The 25,279-nt window shown below is 47.4% G+C and overlaps 1 protein-coding gene across 2 annotated transcripts; it reads left to right on the top strand.

Moving 5' to 3' along the window:
- Positions 1-664: 664 nt before the first annotated feature.
- On the top strand, positions 665-10,247 carry LOC139057878 (optomotor-blind protein-like). 2 transcript variants are annotated; one of them, XM_070536643.1, is made up of 5 exons: positions 665-1,924; positions 2,455-2,555; positions 2,693-2,811; positions 9,635-9,774; positions 9,929-10,247. In XM_070536643.1, the coding sequence occupies exons 1-4, from the start codon at positions 1,263-1,265 to the stop codon at positions 9,764-9,766; spliced, it is 1,014 nt and encodes a 337-aa protein (XP_070392744.1). In that variant the 5' UTR covers positions 665-1,262; the 3' UTR covers positions 9,767-9,774; positions 9,929-10,247. The 2 variants fall into 2 exon arrangements, with proteins under 2 accessions (XP_070392744.1, XP_070392745.1); XM_070536644.1 differs by having other exon boundaries at positions 9,874-10,247.
- Positions 10,248-25,279: the final 15,032 nt, after the last annotated feature.

The raw sequence follows: 25,279 nt of genomic DNA, 5'->3' as shown, positions 1-25,279 counted from the left end.
GCTTATTGGGAGCAGTGAAAGTAACATTAACATCATATCTACTTGCAACATTTTTAAGCCTGTGCGACACTGAATGAATATACAGAATTGCCACTACTCTTTTTTTTGCTATTAATTACTGCTTTTTGTAATTGCGTACGTCCTCCTCGAAACCGACTTCTTTAGGCGCTCAGCCGCAGTGGCCACTGCTACACAAGGATAACCTGCTTCATTAAAACTGGCGCTCATTTTGTGCATGCAGGATCTGGTCGAGAAAAGACTTAAGGCACGACATGGCAATTCCGTTTTTTACTACTTAGGAATGCTTGGATTGAAAGTTCAGCAACGGATTCGAAGATCTTGAGGAGTACTGCCAGCAAACATGATTTTGTTCGAAGACCAAGGAAATGTCAAGCACCAGCGCAGAAGACTCGTTCTTCTGGCCTCTTCTTGTTATCCACGACTTCGGGTACACTTTTATTGTTCACTCCTTTTTTTCTTTATTTTATCTTTTCTTTACGACTTCTTTAATTTATTCCCGCCCCCTCTATTGTATGGGAGAAGCAAGCGAAGGGTGGTGAGGCCTCGTTAATTCACTGCGCCGGTTCTAACCACTTTCTCCCTCCCCTCACCCTCCTCTCTTCCAGTCTAGCTAACCTAGTCGAGTATCTAGCTTCCCTCTGGCCTTACACATTCGTAAAAAGGCAGGCGCTGCTTTTGCCAGAGATCACGGTGATTTGCAGCTGTCAAACGCTAAGGTGCCATACCATCTCGTCTCCTTTATTCTCTGCTATCCATGCTCTTTCCGAGAATATACACCCGCTGAACCACCATGACTCAGTTTGCAATACAGCAGGCCATCGACCTTGAAGTGTCCTTTCCCGCCGGTCATACGTCCTCCAAAAAAGAAAGGGGGGAGGGGTGTACATGTTCGTCCAGTATGTCAGAACAAAGGAAAAATTCCAGACAAGTTTTTCGGCCACCTGCGGTTCGAGGGAGAGGAGAAAATCGAACGAGGACACGCCTATGTTGAAAAGCCAACTAAGCTATACACCAATGGGCACCAATTGAAATCGAACCCGTGAGTGCGCACGTGCCAAATACTTTCAAAGTCGTCAACATAGCAAAAAAAAGCAATGCCCATGCCTTCTGCAGTAGCCCACTTCCCGAGCACGCCATAACACAAGTCGCTGCACAGCAAACGGCAGCTAGTCGACCATCGGAGACCTGCTGAAGTCGCGCTCCCTACGATACACTCCGCCAACTCCACTTGTGCCTCGAGGATGGCGTCTTCGGGCCGTGCTTCTACCTCCGCTGCTGCTGGGCTCGACCCTAGTCTGTACGGCTACGCCATGCTTATGGGAATCGGTGGCAAGCTGTCGACGAGCAGCAGCGGCGATAGCAGCAGCGACGAAAGCAGCAGTAGCAGCTCTTCCGGCAGTGACAGCGGAAACAGCGACGTCGCGTCGGCCGGCCCGTCCCAGTCAAAGGACGTCAAAAGCGTGCCGTCCACTTCCAGCGCCGCAGCCGTCGTCGTTGGGAGCGAGCCACTGGCCGGTCCGTCCCAGTCGAACGACATCGAAAGCGTGCCGTCCACCTCAGGCACCACAGCCGTCTTCGTTAGGAGCGAGCCACCGGCCGGCCCGTCCCACTCGAGGGACATCGAAAGCGTGCCGTCCACCTCCGGCGCCCCAGCCGTCGTAGTTAGGAGCGAGCCACAGATCTGGATTCAGCCGAACCTCGTCCGTCCGGCGGACTTTCCTAGTGACCACCCGGACCAAGTTCACGATTGGAGCGATTGGCCCCAGTTTCCTCCCAAGAAGATGGTGGATCCACAGCGGGCGATCGTGGACAGACTGCCGGCCATGCTTCCCCGGGTCACCCTCGTCAACCACCACGAGTTCCTGCGGCGTAGGATAGAACTACTGATACACACACAGGGCAGGCGAGTGTTTTTTACAGCCGACGCGGTTTCGCGCCATAGTGTAAGGGGCCGATCTCAAAACGGTTCGCTTTCAGAAGCGTTGAAATATCGCACTCCACAGGTTAGCATGCTGGCTTCCGTTGTTGGCATGAGCTTTCCGAACATACATTAGCGTTCCTGCCGAGAAGCCTCACCTTCCACATCGTGGTGTACATGCTGGTCGGAAAAAAAAACAGTGGACAGTAATGACGCGAACAATAGTCACTCATTTTGCTAAGGCATCCCTGCAATTTAAACCGATTCAGCAGTGCTGAGAGGAAGCTGTTTGAGTCGCGCATGTTCGTGCCTACAGGCAGCGCGTAATTCAGATTCTAGGAACAATCGCCTATGCACGACCCAGGCATATTGCTGTCTGTTCATGTCTTTCTCAGCATGGCATCGTGCAATCATCGTGTTATAGCTGCTCGTTTCGAGACGTGCTTGCGTATTCATCGCGTGATAATGGTGTTCGTCAAAAATAACCGTGCCTCGACTATCTCCCTCGCATGCAGGTTCATGAAGCCAGCGCCTGAGTTTCGGATTACAAACTTGGTGGATAAGTGGCAGTACACGGTCTGGCTCACCTTCACGGATTACACTGGGCGCCAATGCGGTAAGTGTGAGCGAGACGCTATCGTCGTTGGCCTTATCGCCGCCTCCCGAGAGAGGCGTTTTTCTTTACATTTTTGTGTTTGTCTGTTAGTGGCGAAGTGAATTTAAGCCCTAAAGTGTATCCTTGGACTTGCGCAGTTGGTCAGTACTGCCACCCGGATTCACCGCGGCCCGGTTTCTGGTTGTACGGCCGGGTGCTGTCGTTTTCCAAGCTCAAGCTCTTCTCCAACGAGAAAAACATCCCGAACCCGCCTCCGGTAAGAGTTCGTTCACCGCTTCCACATTTTAGTCGCGATTGCTAGTTGGGTCGCCGTTCGTAAGGTGCACAATACTTGGCGAGTTTGAAGAAGCGTACGCTTTGCACTAACACCCTGGTCAGAAGGCTCTAGGTTTTACCAAGCTCTAGTGCCGTGAATATTCAGTCTAGTGGAGTGTGCTATCGCTCAAAGCTGGCCCGGTGACATTTGGGGAATCCGTGAGCAAGACATGACGGCGTGGGTGCTACAAGTCGTACTGTCCTGTACGATTTTTTGTTAGCCCATTGAGGTACGGGGTCTTACAATTATACTCGTCGCTACCTGGGGGAGGAGGCTATTCTACAAGTGGCCACCTAGTCGACATTTCCATTTCGCCTGCTGCTGAATTGGCTGCAGCCGCCTGTTTCCTTCTGACGCGCACTCCAGCCCAGCTAAGCAGAACTTTAGCAGTGGACGAAATCGACATGTCCATTTGTTGGACCCTTACAGAATACTCCCGTTCTCGCTTCCTGATTTCTGGCTGGTCACTACGTCTTGTTTAAAAAAAAAAATGCGGCACAAATGACCAAATGCCCCAAGGAGAAGACTCTGATTACGGTCATTTTCGCTGTTATAGAAGCAGTATTCAAGAATACGAATTCTTTGTCGGTGATAGCAACCGATCGCTGGCTTATGCATCTTTAAGCACGCCTTATTGCATGGAACGCTTCTGTATTTTGACGAGTTCGTTTATTTTTACTCGAAAACAAAATATCAGTGTCAAAAACTACGGGTTCACAATGACATAAGTTGCAGTGGTTAGACAAGTGCGAACGATTTTCTTTCACATTCGCACTTGTCTAACCAGTGCAACCTATGTCATTGTGAACCGGCTCGCTGAGCCGTATGTCATTGTGAACCGTCCTGTACATCGTCCTCATCCTGTACAGCCAGAGTAGGAAAGAGCAAACAATGAGTTCATGATCAGACAATATTTACCAGACATTAAGTCATTGCGAACGCTGTGAAAACGAAGTATTTTTATGCTTCGTGTTTATAGGAACTTCAAGCGAACCGCATGACGCGGCGTAGTTAAAGTATGTGAGAAAATCGTTCTTAAAACATTTCACGTCGTTACTGTTCGCGCAATAATAACCTGCCAAAATGCGGCATAAGAAACTGAAGTAAAAGAACATCAAAATAATATGTTTATGAAGAATGATAGAAAATAACGTATATTCTAATATAATTTGGAGACAGATGAAACTTCAACGCAGTGCTGTCTTGAGGAACCGCTGTTCGCTATTTGTGCCGTGTGCAGTTTAAAACACGGAGGGTGCCAATATTAAATCACCTCACACGACACTGCATCGCAGCTGGCAGAGAAGCTGCAGAAACGTTCACATCACGGAACGAAGAAAGCACTGTGGGCTTCGCAAACACGTTGCTGGTCGGCTTGCAACGATGAATTATCCACAACACAGCATAAGCATAAACAGCAGCAAAAATAGCTAGATTGCTGCTACAATGCGCGATGAAACGCCTACATCTTTCCGACCGTACCATGCCAGCGTCGCAAAGGAACCGATGGCGATTCTTCGTGATTTGGGAAAGTACGCTTAATTCTGCAGCACAGAATTAAGCGTAGTACGTTCCTTCTCCCAAATCACGAAGAATTGCCATCAGTTCCTATGCGAAGCTGGCGTGGTACGGTCGATTGCGACGGGCTCCTGCTTTGCCTCGACTCGGACCATCCATGTCAAATTTGTGCGCATGCGCGAGATAGGCAGGTGTCATTCTTTCCATCCATCCTCTTCGCCTTGACCGCCGCAGAACTGAAGCCCCTTTTTACGCCGAAATATTCCCCCCTCCCTGCGCCTTGGGATGGTATGACTCCCACTTAGACATTCGTCGCCTCTCGGTGAAAAATGCGGCCGGCTTTTTTGTGCGCACTCCTTTCTGGGAACTGCACTTCGAGGAATGTACATACCTCGTGGCAGAGGTTGAAAAAATAACACCTGACAAGACAGCCGGCTCAATATTGTTGTGCATTTAGGGACTGTATATTTTTATATTTCGAGGCAAATATTGTTCTGAAAACCGGCTTTTTTTTTCTCCAAATGTAATAAACATAGAAAAATAATGTCGTATTAAATAAATTATGTGGTTATCCTATTTTGCGCAAGAACATCCTTTAGCGCTTGTCGCTTTCAAAGACAAAATTTTGCTCCAAGGCGCCCAGCGCAAAATAATGCTGAAGCGTATTGTAGCAATATTTTCATAGTCAAATAAATGTCCGAAGCGAGGCGGCTATGACGTTAGCAGTTTTCCGGCGCCCGAAGCACGGCAGAATCATGGCCTTTGATATCCTGGCTCTTGGTATCTGGAATGCCATAATTACGGATGTCATGGTGACCCCTTGTTGGAGCTCAAAATTTTGTAGCCGTGTTGTGAAGCGAAATCACTAAATATTAGGAGTGCGTAATTATTTATTTTCAATCTGTTTTCACACACAGCAAGCTACCATCGCCGTAAAGCAGATCAGTTGACATCGTTACTTTGCCTTCATTTAGGTGCAACGTCCTATTAGTTACCTTTAACGTGCAGACGCCGTCGGTAGGAGGCAGGGACGAAAGCGTGCGAATAGGGTCGCGTATGAAGCTAAATTTTTTTTATACGGCAAGGGTAATTTCATTATTTTTCACAGAAAGGTGTTACCTGCACAGAGTTCAACTTTTCTTTCTGTTCTACCTGTGCGCTCACTCAGCAGCAGCTGTATTTTGCAGCCTTCTGGATATTTGAGCCACAACGTTCCAGCGCCGTGTTACCATGAGTTCCGGCTCTTTTTCTTCTTTTTGACAAATAGCGTGACGCCACTGTGCTGACACGTCCCAGCATAGGCCGTGCTATTTATATCGCGGAGTGCACTGATCCGATTACCTCGTTGCAAAGCTAATTGGCGGCCTTGCAGTGCGTGGTAAGGGCCCATTTACGCTCGAGCCCCACACCACCCGCATGCCCGCACGGCATGTGGCCGGCTGAAAATCTGCGCATTTCGCGTACTGATATTCACACATTTCGGTTTGCACTGCATGTGCGAGCCCAGCGTATACCGAAATTTGTGAACCAGTGGGCGAAATGTGCAGTTTTCTGCACGACCGCACGCGTCACGGCTCAAGCGTAAATCGGCTTTTAGTGAACCAACCCTAAGGCCGGGATGAAGCTGTGCAACTGGTGCGCGGCCTGCACAGTTCTCCGCTCTCACACCGGTCAGGTGGTGTAGCGCAAACACATTTCTCGGAGTGTGCTGACGTCACCGCACGCTCACGTAGTCCAGTAGAACCTTTAAAAAGATTAGTTCTGTTTACGAACATATTTCTTTAAACATTTTAGTAGCACTCCGTCAACAATTCGCTACCGACTTGGATTGGGGCTACGATTTAAAACAAAGAGCTTGATTCCTGAGTATGTCACATATCGGCATTAATGTGTGTTAGAAAAAATTATCAAGAACTCTCAAGTTACTTCCCATTCTTAATATTTTTCGGCAAACAGTACGAGCTGTGGGCGTACTGAGGATAAATGTCCTTGAGAAAAAAAAAATTCATGATGTATAGTAAAGCATTCTTTACAGAAAAGTAACGAGCCTTTTGACGCAGTGCTAAAGTTGTTATATAGACAAAAGCTAGAAGGCATGTTGACGGGGAACTTAAAATATTCTATGTGAAAAAGTATGAAGGAAGTCTTTTAACGGCTTATTTAAAATATTTTTATACAAAAGTAATAAGGAAGTCTATTGACTGTGTATTAAAAGTATTATTTATACAAAAGTAAGAAAGAAGTATTTTGGCAGTGTATGAACAAATGTTACCAGAATGTAAATGTAAATAGATTGTCAATAAAGTAAATAGAAAGTTGGTAGAAGTTCTAAATAATGTTAATAGGCATTTTTGTAAGGCTTACTCGCACTACCCACGGACACGTAATTGTACTGTTTAATCTTCACCGTCCATAGAAGCCTTCTTTTTCGATGTCTCGAACGTGAAAATAATCGCCAGCCATTTGTCGAAGTATTAGAGAACCGCAGCGCGCAGCAGCTAGTCATCTTCGTGATTTGGGAGAAGGAAAGTACGCTCAATTCTGCAGCCCATATGGGAGCACGGTGCAGCGTACTGGGGATGGGGGCGGGGGATGAAAGATGAGGGGATACAGGGGGAAAGGGAGAGTAGGTGTCAGGCAGCGTACGTCAGCATCATGTGGTGGCCGTAGAAAGTGAGATGGAAAAAGCCGGGCGGCGCAGAAACGATCCGTTCCAAGAATGAGGCCACCCTGCACGGAGCGGGGCAGGAGGCGCGCATTGAGGCACCCAGCCTCATATTTACCTCGGCCCCAACTCCGACGCGGCCTGTTCAACGCAAAAAAAAAAAACGTTTTTCTGAGATCACTCATGGACCGATTTTCACGAAATATGCATCCGAGTGATTCGCACTTTCCAGCGCCTATAGGTGGCGCGGAGAACGTTTCAATATGGCGGGGATAGAGGTGATGAGGCGAGACGAAAGCGTGCGCACCTGCAGAAGCAGGTGGCCTACGGGCCTCTGGTATCTCTAAGCGCGGTCCTTGACCTTTCCAAGGACACGCAGCGATGCGATGTCAAAGGAGCGGCTACGTTTAACGCTGGCCATATAATATGGCGTGGAATACGAGAGACGACAAGCGCGGCTGTCCAGGCCAAGTGACTCCACGTACAGACAAGCGCGCCGTAAGAGGCCCGCCGCATACTATAAAAGTTAAAGTCTGCGATGTAACCGGCGCCGCAAAGATTACTATTTCTCCTTACGTTTTGTAATTTATACGCGATGTAGGAGAATTGCCACCAATCACTTATTCGGTAACGTTCGGATGTAAAGAAAGCGCAGTACCCCCCTAGCCGCTATCTGTGCATTCAAGACGAGATACATGGCTCCATGCACCAGTTTAGTTGCGGAATGCTTGTCAAAAAATGCCAGATGACACGGAAACATTTCAGTGGTGTCGATTTACAATATATGAGCGGGACGGTGAGGTGTGCCAGCGCGCCCCGTTTCCAGCGCGATGAGCGCTTTCGCGTGCTGCAGGGAAACTCGCATGCGCAGTCTTCATCAACAACCGCTTTAAGTATACGCAGTCCTGGCCCTTGTTTCGTGCAATATTGTCATAGGAGAGATGCTTTAAGACCAAACAGAACAAATAAAAAATCAGAAACGCCTGCGCACGACCTTAGATCGGTGCACACCTTTCGCCACGCCCTCCCCCCCACACTCCCCCCCCCCCCCTCAAAAGAAAAAAAAAAGCGAATGCTTTGTGCACTGACGGCCTGCTTCATTTCCACGCAGAACGACTAAGAACAGTTGCGGAATACGTTACCTAGTTTGCAATGATCCCGACGCAGCGTCAGGCACCGTCGCAGAGTATTTACCGAAACAGTGCGAGTGCAGGCAGAAAATTTCCATGAACGGTGGCACTTCCGTACTTAAATTTACATGGGAATCTGTGGAAACGGATTCCCATGTAATCCGAAACAATGAAATCCGAAACAACATGCTTTACTCAATTATGACTCAATGAAAAAATACACAATTGCATTCTGCTCAATGAACCCTTGTCCTTAAGTAGAGAGAGAAAGCGATGAGTACTACCAACAGCACGACACTGGCAGGTTCAATGTGTATGCACCCTTAGCTTGTTCCAGGATGGCCTGCATTGTCATTTGCTTCACCAGTGGAACACTGAAATGCTTCTATGTTTGCGTTTGATTCATTCTGTGCAGGGTTTGTGCAGTGTGGCTCGATAGCACGAGGTTGTGGGTTTGACTAGACTCTGGTAACAAATAGCGAGTGGTATACAAAAAAAAAATTGAATCGCCATGCTTTCGGAGCCTGTTGAGAGTGCAGGAGGTGCTAGGCCAGTTTTGTACAGAACTAATTCATTAAGTGTTTGGTGCCGTTCATACTATTGTGCATGGCGAACGCTATCGGTTCACTGAATGCAGTTTAAACTGCTTTACTTACAGGTAAGTGGGCACTCCACTCGGTTAGAGTAGGCTGCCCAGTCGCACACTAAAGCATTGGTGCTTCAAGCAGGCTGGATTTTGATTTTACACCGAACCTGTTAGCCTGTAGTTGGTCACCATTTTTCGTGTTCGCATCTATCGTCAAAATTGTGGGCCGATCCTGGCGACAGTGCTAAGACAAGAGCAGTGGCCCCTACTTCAGTGTGGTACAGGCTTCAATCAGTTAGCAAAATGAAGTGAACAGTGCATACATTCTCTGTAATCGCTCATGCAACGTATACAGAGCAGTATATATTTCAATAAAGAACAAGCGCAAAGCAATCATCGAAACCACATAATTGATGAGGCGGTCCTGACAACAATGCGACGCACGTAGTGCTCCCTGCATACATTTCCCGGTAACGATTATTGCTGCGCAAGCTGCCACAGTGATGGCAAGATGCAACGTGAGGAGCGACGTTCCTAGCATTTCGTATGTAAAAGAACCAGCCTGACAAATGACTTCAATGTTGTTGCAGCACCGCTATAGGGGGCAGCGTGCTGTCACAATTACCATTACTCTCAAGCAATAAAGCATCGCATAACCCCCTTAGCAGTTGCAGTGTTGGTTTTCAACACCTTTGCTGGACATGCACTTTTGCAAGGCTGGGACGGCAGGTCAATTTGTATGTAAATATGTTTCATATGAATAACGAAAAATGAGCATGCAGTCTGTTCCCTAAATCAAGGCCTTCCCTTCCCCACTCCGAACTAAAATCTCAACACCAGAAACTGCCCTCCTTTGTCTTGCAGATCAGTCTGAGGAGTTGCCGCACTTACCGCATCCAAGTGAATGTTGGGATTGTGGACGATTACGGACACATCATCAGCGCATCGGTCGTCCGGCAATCTGTTGGTGACCGCTTCATTGCCGTCGCAACCTGAAATTCTAGGTGGGTGTCGTGCTTTGCATTTCCAGTGTCGTGCTGTTTCCTTTCCAAATCTGTGCATTTCACTGTCCTCTTCTTTCTCTCTCTCTTTTTCTCCTACAGCTGATGAAACCACGTTCCGTACTTTATTTTCATTTTCATTTTTTTTTGCTTCTAGTCTCAAGCCTCGAGTCAAGAAAAGGTTCAAGACTGAGTCACATTAAGCAAAGCCTCGCTCTGATGCTGTGAGCTCAGTGCGTGGTATTTTACCAAACAGACGATGCTTCTTTCTGCTGAAAACTATGGTTTGCTTTAGAAAAGTGGTTTTTACAATAGATGTACTTATGCAAATTTCACTTGCACGAATTTGTTATGACCATAACCGGAAATTGCAATGTCTTGTAGACTTACCTGACCAAGTTATCATGGTACACTTAAGAAAGAAATAGTGATTTGTTTTCACATGAAAAAATAAAATTTCTTGCATGCAATTCCCATTGCTCCAAGCCTCATTTTCTCATGTCAAGCATCTGTCGCGTGCAGAAGCACCCGTAGTATCACGACACACAGCCTCCGAATTCGGAAACAAGGTTTCAAGATAAGTGGGAGGGATTAGGTCACACCCTATGGGCCGTTCTGGTTTTTATTCTAATGCCCATGTCAAGCTTTAGCGAGTTAGACCCAAGTAAATAGTGGCCTACTGAATTGAATTTCAAGTAGGAATAAAAAACACGGCAAACGCTTACCGCGTGGTGGTGAAGAGGGACATTTAGTGGCGACTGCCGTGCTCCCTCTCCTTGTCTCGGTAGCGGTCCCTTTGGCGGCTCCTGTCTCTGTAGTCCCGCCCAGAACCGGTCACGCCTACAGACTTCTTTTGGCGTGACGATCGCTCTTGTGACCGGTCTCTCTCTCTCAAGCGCGGACGGTCCTTACTCCTGCGCTATTGCCAAACACGCGACAGGTGCACATGAGAAATGCGCTCGCGAAATCACAACATGAATTAATTTTCATTCAGTTAAGAACAAATAAAAGCGGTGCACCTACACATGATGCTGATTAGGTTCTATGTGCCATGTACTCTCGGCTAGAAAAGTTTACAAGAGAGGGATCCGACCGCATCTATGGAGCCCGTACATATTGCAATACAACGCCATACTACAACACCACAGATTGAACAGACAACGATATACCCACCTCCACGCAAGACCTCTCACGTGGAGATGCCGTAACGTGTCGACAATTACAAACCAATACACACCTCTATTTAAGCAGAGTACATGCAACACTCCCAATTCTACAGTCATACAAATGTCCCCTTTGTAACACTTACGCCTCCCTATATCACACCACATGGGCGTGCCCCAACGTGAAGGCAGCCCCACAAATACCCAACTCCACAGACGAGCAGTGGGAGGCCGTGCTTAGTTCGGACCCTCGTAACCAGCAGCAACTGGTGTGGCGGGCCCGGGAGACAGCAGGAGCCGCCGGAGCCGTGCAATAAGGGCGCCTCCCGCACAAGCAGAAATACAACTGCTTGTCCTTTCCTTTTTTTAAAGAAAATAAATGTTTCTCCTCCTCCTGCTCACCGAAAGAAGTTTACTAGTAAAATCGTGCAACATCGTTACACACGCAGATAGCTTCTGTTTATTCGACCTTTACGGAACTGAACAAATGAAGTGATGCAGCAAGCTTAATTTAACAGGATGCAGAAAAAACTAAAGCCCAAGAACTGTTGATTTATTCATCAGTGATTGGACAATTCTAACTTGCACCCACTTTCCATGTTCAAAGTAGAAATCTAATGTGCACCCATTTTTTTTTTAGCAAGAAAAGCGTAGCATGCCTCCTGTTTTGGCAATATGAAAAGACGAAATTTGCAAACTCTACCTTCAGAGAATAGAAATTTATACTTAACGTCCATCATTAGGTGTTACTCAATCTTAATTGCTACAAACCACAACACGTGTTTCATACAGACCATTGTGTTGATATTCTACGCTTGTGAAACGACTTTGCAACAAACACAAACATCTTTAGAATGAGATTTTGCAATCAAAGACAAAGTAGCACGTCATCATTGTCGTCGTCATACGTGAGAATGATAACCGCTGCCATCGCCTGCCGTTTTGCATTGTATCCGATTGCATCACGTGCAGGCAATATTCAGACCAATCTTCAAACGCACAGAGAGAGAGATATAGATCCGAATTGAGGGAACACGGTAACCATTTGATGCGCTCTACCGTTTTTGCTTTAAAGTCCTACTAGGGAAGGCTGACAATAGGCATTTCTGGTGAATGATGATGTGTGTTCAAGCCATTCACCGTTTCGTAAGCTGCCGCTAAAGGTGGTTGCTATTGGCACTACCTTCGAGGTCAGGCACGTGCATGTTTACCAGTTTACCACTCAAGTTGGAATTATTCAGCGAAGGCCAATTTTGAGATCGAAATAACTTGTCTAGGCCAACAGACAAGCACTGATGCTGGCTGGAACCTTCGGTCGGGATTAAACTAACTGAAAAATCAAATTAATAGAATTCTCTTAACGGTCTACATGACCGATCGCAATGGTAACGAGATGCCAGTAAAGGCAACAGTGAGAAAAGTGCACATTTCGTCAATTCCGAAAGCGTGTGCGTAAATAGGCCCAAACTATTTATGATGATAGGAACGCAGGCTGTGTTAGGGCCACGACGACAGACGTTATGCAGCTTTAAAGGTCGTTAATCTAACCTGCACACGCAAAATCGCCTCATCGGTGCCAACTGAACTAACATATTAGCGGCACGCATTCCGCAGCGGTTTGGAGGCTGTTCCCAAAGCGGCCAATTAACAGTGAATGTATGTCACGGCCACACTGCCTAGACTATTAGGCCTACTCGGCGCTGCTTAATCGGGCATCGGCGACTAAAGTTACTGTTCGGTGTTGAATTGACACAGATGCATTGGCAACAGCTGCTCGACATTCAGAAAGCGGACAAACAGGGTCGCCAGATTGGGCTATTAATAGCCAAATTGGGCTACTTTTTGTCCGAGTTCGCGTCAGATTTTTCCTTTTGGCTATGTGGCTATTTTTTGGGCTACATCTATTTCCTGTGTAAAAAAAAAGTAATTTGCATGTTCTATGTAAAGAACACATATGCTTGTCAAAAGGTCAAGGATAGCGGCCTTTTGATAATTTTAATTATGAAAGCGGGCCTAAGGAAGCATGTCTCCATCCGTGAACTAACGCTACCCGCGCGCGCACCAGCGAACATAAACTGCTGCTGTCTCCACATGTGAGCTTTCGGCGTGCTACGTTTTAAGCATGAGATGCTTCTAGCTCCCGGCGCCAGAACGGAGAGCGAACACCGAGCTGAACCTAACCAAAATTTGCCGAATTTTCTGCTTGCCGCGTGGCGCGCATACGTGGCAATTCGCTCGGACTCTTCCTGCCCAAATTTCCCCTGCTCCAACGCCAACGTGGAACATATCCTCTTCCGTTGCCACACAGCCACCACAGCCATGCGTTCCCTACACAACTCCAAACCCTCCTCCTGTCTTTTCTATCACTACTACCCGTACCAAATGCCGCCGCCGAACGAGTGTTCAGCCAGGTCTCGCTCATTAAAACCGACCTTCTAAATGTATTGTCGAACGAGGCATTGGCAGCGCTCCTCCACGTGAAGTTTGGCCTGGCCAGGAACGGAGGCTGCTGCAAAGATTTTGAACCGGGCCAAGAATTTTTGTCCCGTTTCAGCTCTGACATTTTGTACGGAACAAGCAGTTCCACTTCGCCATAAGCTCGTGATGCTTGATCCTATTGACACTGGTACTTGTTTATGTTCATCGAGTTACCACGTTTCAGCGCCTAACAACTTTTATCGCACAGCGCAGGACGCGCCTTCATGTATCGGAAGTTTCTGGAATGTTATCGATGGTTCCATCTGCTGTCTGTCACCGAACCTTGCGTTATCTGATTGCATGTGCGCGCGACGCCTATAGTATAGAATTTTATGCAAGACATGTGGGTCCCAGCTATTAGTCTGGAACATTCGACGACTGATGTATGAAAGCCGACGCGCTTGCAAGGTCGATTCAAATAGGTCGCGAAGCTTCGGGCGAAAAGCGGTTCAGTACAGATTGTCACCGACATCAGCATGGCGGGTTATGGGAGCAGCGATTGAAGTGCGACTATGTTTGGAGGGAACAAGCATGGGAAAAGAAAAACGCGTTTTTTAATTCAAACGAGACGCAGTTAGATTCATTCAACGAAAATAAAATTTCTAGTCAATTTTGTATATGCGTGATGAGTTAAGAAAATACGTTTAATTTTATTATTATTAATAAATGCATTTCTTCTCAGCGCCCATCGCTACAGGGGGCGTTGACACCACTATCACTCGCAGTGCAATGCACGTCTTGAAATGCGCAGAAAGGCGCAATCGTATCACCTGTTGAAATACGCCCCCCTCACAATTTGTGCTTTCTTGCTTGTCGAAGTTTGTCTGAATTTGGTTACGCGGGTAGCTTCATTGCTTCTTAATCTGTTCAGGCAAAAGTAGTGAGTTACGACCGCCAGATAATTGTGTAGTTGTTGTCGTGCGACTGCGCTGGCCGACGGGCTTGGCATCCGACAATAGGATCAGCACTCTACACCTAAAGCTTTCGTTGGCCTCCAAAGAAAGTATGTTCTGTGCAGGGATGCGATTTGGACAACCGTACGGCTGGCCTTTTCCTGCATCGCTTTCCACGCTGAAAGCTCGAAACGCCCATCAAGTCGAATGGCGGGGCATATGAATATACAGCCCCAAAGGAACAACAACAAAACAAATTTCGCGCCTCCGAAAACAAAATGACGTCCCTTCTGCTTTTAACGGACATGACCTCACGATAAGCCACATGGCGGGAACAGTAACATGGAAAAGCACAGGACAAAATCTAGGCAGCGACCACTTTATTATTTCGCTCACGCTAGGAAAAGGCGTCAAAACACGCCTCAACAAACAACCGAAATTAACGGAGTGGGATAAATTCAGAGAGATAAGAAAGGAGGCCTCACTGCCGGACGATATCTACAATATCGACGAGTGGACACACCTCCTTAAAACGCATATAGAGGAAGCGACTACAACCATAGAGGATGACGACGCACCCTCAGCACTAGACAGCAAACTGCTGAACATGTGGAGCAGAAAGAGTAATCTGGAGAAAAGACTCAAGGCACAAAGATGGAACAGGAATATCCGGCGCGAACTAGCCAGACTCAACAAAAACATAGAAACATATGCGATTAAGCTCAACGAGCAAAATTGGTACAGCAAGTGCGATGAGATGGAAACCAATATGAGTCTCTCCAAAACATGGAGCCTTCTCAGACATCTAATCGACCCTAGTAAATCAAAAATGCAAGCTAGTACAAACCAGGTGAGAGCGAGGCATGGCTTTGTTGGCACATATGACGAGCTCATTAGCGAGCTCCAAGAAACGTATCTTGAAAAAGCAGAGAGCGAGGTGTTTAGGGACTACGAGGGACCTCCCAATCCAGATCTCGATGCTCCCATCACCACGACAGAGGTTAGAGCAGAGATTAATAACCTCAGAAAGAGATCAGCCCCCGGCCCGGACGGGATAACAAACACAGCTCTTAGGAATCTAGACGATGAGTCTATCATTGCATTAACCAAATTTATGAACCAGGTGTGGGAGAAAGGAGAACTTCGAAAAACATGGAAACAGGCGGACGTAGTCTTTATTCCCAAGCCAGGCAAAGTACCCGGCTTGAACAACATGCGACCAATCTCCCTCACCTCGTGTGTAGGGAAATTGATGGAGCATGTTGTTCAAACGAGGCTGACCAGGTACATGGAGGAGAATGATCTCCGGCCGCATGAAATGGTTGGATTCAGGCCAGGGCTCAGTACACAAGATGTCATGCTCAGACTTAAGCATGATACCCTAGACCGATACGACTCAACTGACACCAGGGCGATCCTAGGTCTCGACCTCACCAAGGCATTTGACAACGTTAGCCATAAGGCTATCTTGGTAGGCCTCGAAGAGGTAGGTGTGGGACACAGGGTATATGCATACGTCAAAGACTTTCTGTCACAGAGGGAGGCGAATATAAAATTTCTGGATGTAAAATCCCCTCCCATCACACTTGGGAGCAAGGGAACCCCGCAAGGGTCTGTGCTCTCGCCCTTCCTATTCAACAAAGCGATGAGGGGTCTCCCAGCGGAACTCAATAAGATTAAATCGATTAAATTTAGCATGTACGCGGATGATATCAACATCTGGGTTAACAGTGGGAGTGACGCAGCCATCGAGCTTAAACTACAGATAGCGGCGAATATGGTGGAAGAGTACGCGGTCAGCAGAGGCTTGGCGTGCTCGCCACAGAAATCGGAGCTGTTAATCATTGAGCCAAAACATCAATAAAGGAGACACGCTGGAAGCAGCAGACCCATCACTATTTTCGTAAACGGAAATGAGGTTCCCAAGGTGGAGGAAATAAGAATTCTGGGCATGTATATCCAGAGAAATGGATGCAACCTCACGACAATCAAAAAGCTAGAAGGATACGCGGCGCAGGTAACGGGGATCTTTAGGAGAATTTCACTGAAAGGCAGGGGCCTCAAAGAGAACAGCCTCCTCAGACTCATGCAAGCCTTCATTACCAGCCGTATAGCATATGCCACACCGTATCTTGTGTTTAGACGAGAAGAAAAGGATAAAATAGATGCGATCATTAGGAAGAGCGTTAAGAGAGCCCTAGGGCTCCCAGACTCGACCTCGACAGACCTCATCCTCAAAATGGGGGTACACAACACGCTAGTTGAACTCACTGAGGCAGTACGAGTGTCTCAGTTGGAAAGATTAGGCCAGTCTAAAACAGGGAGAAAAATCATGGAATCGGTAGGAATTCAATGTGACAGGGGTGCCCCGACTGACAAGAAAGACATTCCGTTGGACGTGCGTAAGCGCTTCCGAATCGCGCCCCTACCTAAAAATATGCATCCTATCTACAACAAAGAGAGGAGAGCTCACAGGGCTAAGGCTCTCGTAAATAAACTTAAAGACACACCGGCGCATAACGTAGCGTACGTGGACGCCGCTTGCGGCAGAGACGGGGCTGCGGTATCGACGGTGGTTGACGGCGACGGGTGCGTTAAGATAGCGTGCTCCACGTGCACGAGGGACGCCTGTACAGCTGAGGAGGTTGCAGTAGCGCTCGCTTGTGCGGGAACAAAAGCGGGAGTAATATTATGCGATAACAAATTAGCTATCCGAAATTTTAACAAAGGGAGAATCTCGGAAGAAGCCCTCCACATTCTACTCAAAAACCCTCCCAGGATGGACATAACTTTTATTTGGGTACCAGCCCATGAAGAAGTCCCAGGCAACGAAGCCGCTCATGAGCTCGCCCGAGCACTCTACCACCGGGCAACTCTAGAGCAGCCAGTTACAGGGATAAAAGATGGCATGATCACGTACAGGGAAATTGTCGATCACTACAAAACCGAAAGAAGAATCTTTCCGCCTCCGCATCGGTCTCTCTCTCTGGAGGACGCTTGCATTTGGCGACGCCTCCAGGGAAACAATTACACATCACCACATTGGATCTACTTAACACAGACGAGGGACTGCACTCTGAGAAGAAAAGGAGGAAATGGGGTATTGAGGTTACTCCTTTAGGGGAGCAACTGATCTGCCACAACCATTCCTCCCTTTAGGGGGTAAGTGCGAGGGGATGAACTGTTACTCCCCATGCCGTTACTCCGCCGAGGACTAACAGTTGCTCTTTTCCGATGCTCCTCAAATTAGTAACGGTCATTATTTCCGATGCTCCGCAAAGGTGGAATTAATGAAATTAGGCATTTATACAATAATAAAAAAGATTACTGAGCTGAAAAAAAAGAAAAAACACGGGCCCCAAAGCAGGATTCGAACTCATGTCCTCGCGCTCCCATGCTAGCTACTCTAACGACTGCACCACGGCAGATTTTTTTTTCTTTATTGCCAACTTGGCACAATACAGTGAAAAACACCATCATAACATCACATTAAAAATGCTAGCTTGTGTCTGGCTAGCATAAGTGGGTAAAAAACGCTTTACGGTCAGGAGTTTGTCCAAATAAACACACCAATCTCGCTTTTCTTCCTTCTGTTTGTACACATCTCGTAAATATGCGATGCTTTCGTTGAAGTTGTCCCGGGCTGACGGCACCACGGCACCACGGCAGATTGCTTGACGGGACTAGGAAATTGAGACAGGTTAAGCATCGAAACGCAGGTGCCGCAATGTAAAAGCGACTCGGCATTTTGTGTATGTTGTGCGGGGAGAGTGTAACGTTGAGTGTACTTGCAACCATCAGTGAGTGCGAAAAGAAATATGCCCGAGTATTCTTAGGGTGCTTTAAACTGAGGCACTACACGATGTAAACGTGTAGCGAGCTCGAACGGGGCACCTAAGACGACAGAGACGGACAATTGATCTGTCGCTTAGTGTGTCCCGTTTGAGCTACACATCGCTTCAGTTAAGTTCGTAATCTCCTTGGAACGGAAGGAACTTAGGTACTATTGACCAGCGATATCTGGCAGTCTATCAATGACTTGCGCGTTTAATTTCTATCGCTCACTTATGGGGTACGCAGGAAGGGCATGCATGGCTCTTCACATTCCAACTTTAAATTTCACGCAATTTTCTCACGAAGAGGCAAAGTGCTGCTTTGCATGTGGTTCAATGGACAGTGCACGAACTTCGAACTATTCACGATTTATAGACAATACAGTTTTTTCCGAATCACTGCACGACACGGACGAAAACAGCGGAGCGCATGGGGAGTAACTGTTGCCGTTCGTCCTCCCGTTGCTCTCTTTCCGACCAGGGACTAAACACTTACTCTCCAAAATTTGCACACGGCACGCACATCCATGCAGTTACTCCCTTGAGGGACGAAAGCGCCCTTTTTAGGACTAACTGCCCAGTTACTCCCGCTTTCCCCGCGATTCTTCTTAGAGTGTATAACGACGCCCTCTGAAAAATTTGTAAGGAAAAAGGTACGCTAGACCATATAATATGGGAGTGTGCTGGCTCCCCAGGGGCCAAGGAAAACATTGTCAGTAGAGAAGCCTGGGAGGCCTTGCTCCAGAGCGAGGCTGAAGACGACCAGCGTCGAGCGATCCGCCTGGCCGTTGAGGCCGTGAAGAGTCACCGTCCTCAACGCGCGGGGACTGCTTCGTCCTCCTCCCCTACCTACGTGTAGGTTAAGAGGCGGGCACCCCAGCTCGGTGGAACAATAAAGTTTTCATTCATTCATTCATTCATTCATTCATTCATTCATTCATTCATTCATTCATTCATTCATTCATTCATTTAACGGACATGATGGCGGCACGTTATTTTTTCTTCCGCCGGAAGTGTTCCACCACATACAGATGGCGCTAAGCCCCATGAACCGGCGATGGACCGCCACGTTTTGAAAGTATGGGCTCCTATGGAAGCTTCGCTACCAGGTACATTTACCTTGGCGCTTGCCCCACTGATCAGATTTTGACGTTCGCCGACAGTCTTCGCCACTGCCGCTGTTCTTTAAGTGTAGCCTGTTTTTATGGGAACAGGTTCGCCCAATAAAAGTTAATTTCGTCTTCCACAGTATTCCTACTGTGTTCTTTATACGTCACTACCACGTGACATCAGCATACTTTCTTTACGTATATATATCGTACTAGATTTTGTACCAACCGCCATCTATTGCGTTAGACTTTGTCTTGCAATTCTTCGTAGTTTTTACTTTAGTGCATTGTGTGGTGTTAAGCGAAATTATCATGAGCTGTAAGTAATAATACTGAAAGCCTGAATGCATGCCATTGCTAAGCGCGTTTATTGCGCGGTGCTATTTGTGCGTTGTTCTTTTCGTGATTTTTTTGTGCTCTGGAAATAATAAAACAGTGCATTTGCAAAGAAGACTGCATTTGCCTTATCACGAATTTGCCTGCGCGCCTGCGTTTCTGCACTTCTTGCGCTTGTGCAGCATCGCTTGTCCGTGAAGTAATGCCTCCGTGACGATGCGCGCGGAGGTCATGCATGGTCATGCGTGCGAAATCTAATATGTAGGTATTATTGCAGAAAATTAATTCAATATGCTTAAGATATGACTGCACAAAAAATACAAAGCTTTCTGGCTACTTTTGGGCTGCCCAAAAGTTTCGCTTTTGGTTATATGTGGGCTACGGCGGAGGCAACTTTGGCTGCCTGTGGTTGGAGCGATCTGGCAACCCTGCCCACAAGCTGCCTCACAAAGAAAGGCGAGTGCATGGTATGGCAAGAAAGCTGTTCACGCACACCACTTTGCTTGCGTCACACCGTAGCGCGGCCTCTCGTTCCTGATGCCGTTTGTGACGCGCAGTCTCTTTTCGTAGCCTTGAGCAACTCGTCACAAGACTAGCAAAAACTGGCGTCCAAAGCCGGTTGCATGCATATATTACCAGAAGAGAGGGTGAGCAACCAGTGACCCTCCAGATTCAAAACCTTTGGCAGGTGTCGAATAACCCTAAACCTGCCATTCAAAGAGTGTGGACGGCGCATGTTCTTGACCGTCAGCGCTGGCTCTGCGGGCTATGCGCGGGGTGAGTGACGTGATGCGTGGCTGTTTGATCATTGACCTAGACTCTTCTGATCATAACTAACCTGTTGTAATGTTGGGGCTAACCCTTCCATATTCTGGAGAAATGCTGGAAAGCAAAAGTTTCTGTGCAATAAATAAAATTGCGACAAAACACAGGTCCACCATTAAATGAGAACCTAGTTTGTATTCATTATGACGGAACGTCAAAAATTTTATTAGTTTAGGAAGAGAAGAAGCACTTGATTCTATGGAAAAAAAAATTACTGCTAAAATAGTTTTTTCTGGACCATTGTATACTAGACCCACGGTGTCTACCAAGTTGGCATTTCCAAATTCGCTGTTTTTCACACTTTCCCTGAGTGCCTTTGCGAAAATTCCCTGAGTGATACAGAAATTCGTTTTATGTCAAGACGGGTTGACACCATGTCGCCTGATACTGCCACTCTCTAGTAAGCGTGTAAAAAAAAAAACCGACGTAATACACTTTCAATAGTAAAGAGTAGTGTTTATTTTATTAAAAATAAAACGGAAGGGTGGCGTTAGTAATGTGCCCAGCGCATAAAGTAGCCTTAAAAAATGGTAAAAACCATTGGAAGTCGACATCCTCAAATACGAATAAAAACGAGATGCATACAGAATAAGCTATTTTCGAATATGAGCAATTTCTATAAACTCATAGCAAGCTCATTGGTATGCGGCCCGAACTTTGTCATCAGTCATCAGTCAAAATATCTGGGTGTTGTGTTTCACAGCTTTAAATAATTTATTTTCATTTGGATGAGGGACACCTGCATCTGGGTTATGTGCCCTCTAGGGAGCGTACTGCTGCAAAAAATTTTCGAACTGGTTCATATGAAGAATAGCGGAGAGAGAAATATTTCAGTTCCGCGAAGCGATGATTTCAGGAGGCGAGGGCCACTGCCAAGAGAGACACTCTTTCCACTTGCCCCGTCTAGCCTCTGCAAGCGAAATTCTTGTCCTGCATTCTCCCATACCGGAGTTCAAGGATCACGTGATGCAAATGTCACTGGCCCGCCTTTACATTTTTTTCTCCTCTCTTTCTTGCTGCGCGGTGCATGTCTACTGACGGCATCGCGCATGCGCTGTCGCGTCTGTTTCGCGCAGCACGCAAAATCGCGTGCTGCGCACGAGAACACCTGACTAGCAGTATAAGCCAGTGGTACACGAATACTGAGGAAGACACAAGCGGATCATGATCGCAAGCTCGAACGTTGTAGAAAATGACATACTTTCGTTGTCCGCGTGCGACTGCACGACGTGGGAACATGCAGAGGAAACGGATGTACACCCTCTCTTACAGCGGTGTAAAGTAAAAGGAGAACGCACCGACTTTCTGTTAGTGTGTTTCAGTATTTCACTTTACTTTATGTCGTCTATTCAACCAACAGATTACACAAATAACGGATGTTATCTTAAATAATTCTTGAAGACACGTGTCACTACGAGCGATGTCACAGCAGTGCGATGTACGTAGGCGTACTTGTACAATTACGTCCGCTCTCCGACTGGAAGCATGGCGCCCCCGAGGAGAAGGGCAGACGGCATTGGGTTTGAAAGTTGAGCTCTTTCCGCGGCGTTAAGCGATATAATACTTAGCAGACACGATCGTTAGCGTGCATAGTATGCACGGCGCTTGTTGGCTCAAAATGGCGAGAACTGGTGAGGGGCCCTTTAAGGGCTCAAATCGCTGCAGGCATAATTGGAAAAGCTCAGAAGGCCTGCCAGTACGCTAATTAGGTATATCGGTGCCCGTACTGTGTACGGAGATGGCGGGTGAACGCATAGTATAATTAAGCAATGCATACTGTGTCCCATGGCTATTGCCCCTCACGACACTTGTCATACTTCACCGCAATACTTTTGCGTGTGCTCCACTACGTAACAATTATGTGTCGAGGCAAAGCTGACTTTCAAAAACCGTCATTGTGCAATGTTTTGTGCTTTCCGAGCTTCGAAACAAATCGCGAGGTCCACGAAGGAGGAGTGGGTGCCGTCGCTAACAATGGCGAATTCTTTCAATGAAAAACATGGCACAAGAACGGCAAGAAGCCTAATAGCGAACGTCGAAGCAGCTAGGCCCAGCGTCGCCATGGTTGTGGCCACGGCTGCCAGCAGATCCGCCTGCGAGAGCGCCGGTTTGAGGCGGCATCATCATCATCATCATCATGCTATTTATGTCTACTGCAGGACGAAGGTCTCTCCCTGCAATCTCCAATTACACCTGTCGTGCGCCAACCGATTCCAAGAAGCATCCGCAAATTTCCCAATTTTGTCGCACCACCTAGTCTTCTGCCGTCTTCGAGTGCGCTTCCCTTCTCTTGGTACCCATTCTGTCACCCTAATGGTCCAATGCTTATCTAATCTTCGCATTATATGACCTGCCCAGTGCCATTTTTTTCGCTTAAAGTCTATTAGAATGTCATCAGACAGTAGACAGTTTTAGTTTAGCGTACGCAACTTATAGCGTACGCTATACGCTAAGTGTAGCGTACGCTACGCAGCGCACGTTTACTACAACTATAGTTGGCCGGCGATATCTTCGGATCTCAGAGGCGAGATACCGTCGTTACGGCTATTTCCCACCTGTAGCGATAGGTGGCGGTGACTAGCGTACGCTTTACCTTGCGTACGCTAAAAAATAGCGGGTCGTTACTGCGCATGCGCTGAACGCTAAACGAAATAGCGGGTAGCGCGCGTACGCAACGCAAACGAGTTAGCGTTAGCGTTTTTGCGTGGTTGTAGGAGTTTGCGGGAAACATGGCGGCGGTCCCCGCTGCCCTCTTCGAATTGAATTTGGCGTTGCTTTTGTAAAATGCAATGCCAAATTTGTAAAATGCACTTCGTTCGTAGCAAATGACTTGTAAACGGCTTTCGCTTAGACTCAGGCCGCTTCGTCTACAGAGTATTTTGGATAACCTCGTGGTGTTTTCGAGATCGCTTCTCGTTTCGAACGAGTCGAAGCTTAACGAAAGAAACGTTCAAGATGTCAGCGCCCGCTATCGCTACAAGCGCGAAATAGCCGCAACGACGGCATATGGCCTCTCAGATCTGAAGATATCGCCGGCCAGCTAAAATTGAGGAAAACGTGCGCTGCTTAGTGTGCGCTATAGTTTTAGCAGTGCCGTATTACGGTACGGTAAGTGCGGTATACGGTACGGTATTACCGTTCCGTACAAACTTACAGCGATGACCGAAGACGTTTTAACTGCGTGGGCCGCTCGATGCGTACGGTCTAAGCAGTGCACGTTTCTACAATTTTAGTTGGCCGGTGATGTCTCCGGATCTCAGAGGCCATATGCCGTCATCGCGGCTATTTCGCGCCTGTAGCGATAGGTGGCGCTCACATCTCGAACGCTTTTTTCGTTAGGCTTCGACTCGTTCGAAACGAGAAAGCCGTTTACACAGTCACTTGCTACGAACGAAGGCAACGAAAGCATCGGTTTAAAAAGCTACAAGTTCTATGAAACGTCGTTCAGCAGTCCACGAAGAAATTTTTGTTATATACTAGAAGCTGTTACATGCCCTCTAAGGAGTGTTCTACTGCAATAATTTTCCACGTTGGTTCATTCACTGCAGAAACAGAATTATTTTAGGTGCCACGAACACATAATCTCCGCATTCGAGCGTCACAGCCAACGTAGACACTATCCACGTGACCCCTCTGACGTCGCAAGCGAAATTCCTTCCCTGAAATCTACCGCACCGCAGCCTGAGGATTGCGTGACGAATACGTCATGGGCCCCGCCTACCTTTTTTTGCATCAGTGACGGTCTCGCGCGCGAGCTATTTTCTTTGTCTCGTTTCACTCAGCGAAAGACTTTTGCGCGCTCTGCGACACCGTATTAGCGGTATAAGTAAGTCGGATTTAATCGCTCATACAAACACGCGGGTACAGTAGTAGAGCAGCAGCTTCCAGATCAGTGGTTGCCTAGTCACTGTGGCATACACGGCAATGATCGAGCAGACGCAGCTGCCCGATCTGCCCACGATGGCGTCAGGTGCGTTGCCATTCCTCTTTCGAGAGCCGACGCAGCGAAAAAACTTGCCGTACTGGCAAACGACCTGATATTAGCTCAGTGGAATTCATCCGATTTCAGAAGTGCACGACTTCATACCCTGGACCCTACTTTACAACTCCGTATTCCGCCCGAGCTTCCACGACGCGACTGTACCCTTCTAGTTCGTCTATGGCTTGGAGTAGCATTTTCAAATGCGTACTCCTTTCTTATCGGAATGTCCGACAACCCACTTTGTGACTTCTGCGGGTGCAATGAAACAATCGCGCACCTTCTTTGTGAGTGCTCTCGTTTCAACCCGCAAAGAGCAGTCCTCTCAGCCACCCTAGACAAACTGGACAAGCGCCCACTGTCAGAAAACAAGATCCTTGGACACTGGCCTACGCGAACATCAGCGCGATCGGCTGTGAAGGCGCTGCTGCGGTATTTAAAAAACACTGGACTTTCTGACAGAATGTGACTTCACTGTGTGAATCTGGATTGTACGGTGCACTGCATCACAGTAGGAACGCCTTTGCGTGCTGCGTGACAGTGCCCACAGAAACAGTTTGTGTGTACGTGCGTGTGTGTGTAGTTTCTTTTTTTTTAATCCTTCTCCCTCTCACCTATCGCTTCCCCTTTCCCCTCCCCCAGTACAGGGTAGCCAACCGGAGATAATCTCTGGTTAACCTCCCTGTCTTTCGTTTGCCTTTCTCTCTCTCTCTCTCTCCAGATTTATTTTATGCGGTATAAGTGGGCGCCCCAGTCACGAGCACTGAGGCAAATGCGAGAGGATGAAAGAGGACGGCGCTGGAACACGGTGGAAAATGACAAGGAAACAAGCTGACGAAACGGAAGTACATCTCTCTTGCTGCGGAACAAAGTAAAACAAAAACACGCACAC

This window comes from Dermacentor albipictus, chromosome 3 (assembly GCF_038994185.2).
Source record: "Dermacentor albipictus isolate Rhodes 1998 colony chromosome 3, USDA_Dalb.pri_finalv2, whole genome shotgun sequence".
Classification (NCBI taxonomy): domain Eukaryota; kingdom Metazoa; phylum Arthropoda; class Arachnida; order Ixodida; family Ixodidae; genus Dermacentor; species Dermacentor albipictus.
The sequence above is the reverse complement of the archived record's forward strand: the minus strand, read 5'-3'. Positions and strand labels throughout refer to the sequence as shown.

What these genes read in the sequence shown, in the direction of transcription:
- LOC139057878 (XM_070536643.1), top strand. Translation starts at nt 1,263, where the DNA reads ATGGCGTCTTCGGGCCGTGCTTCTACCTCCGCTGCTGCTGGGCTCGAC. An exon ending in CTGATACACACACAGGGCAG is followed by an intron (nt 1,925 to 2,454) that starts GCGAGTGTTTTT and finishes CCTCGCATGCAG; the next exon opens with GTTCATGAAGCCAGCGCCTG. An exon ending in ACATCCCGAACCCGCCTCCG is followed by an intron (nt 2,812 to 9,634) that starts GTAAGAGTTCGT and finishes TTTGTCTTGCAG; the next exon opens with ATCAGTCTGAGGAGTTGCCG.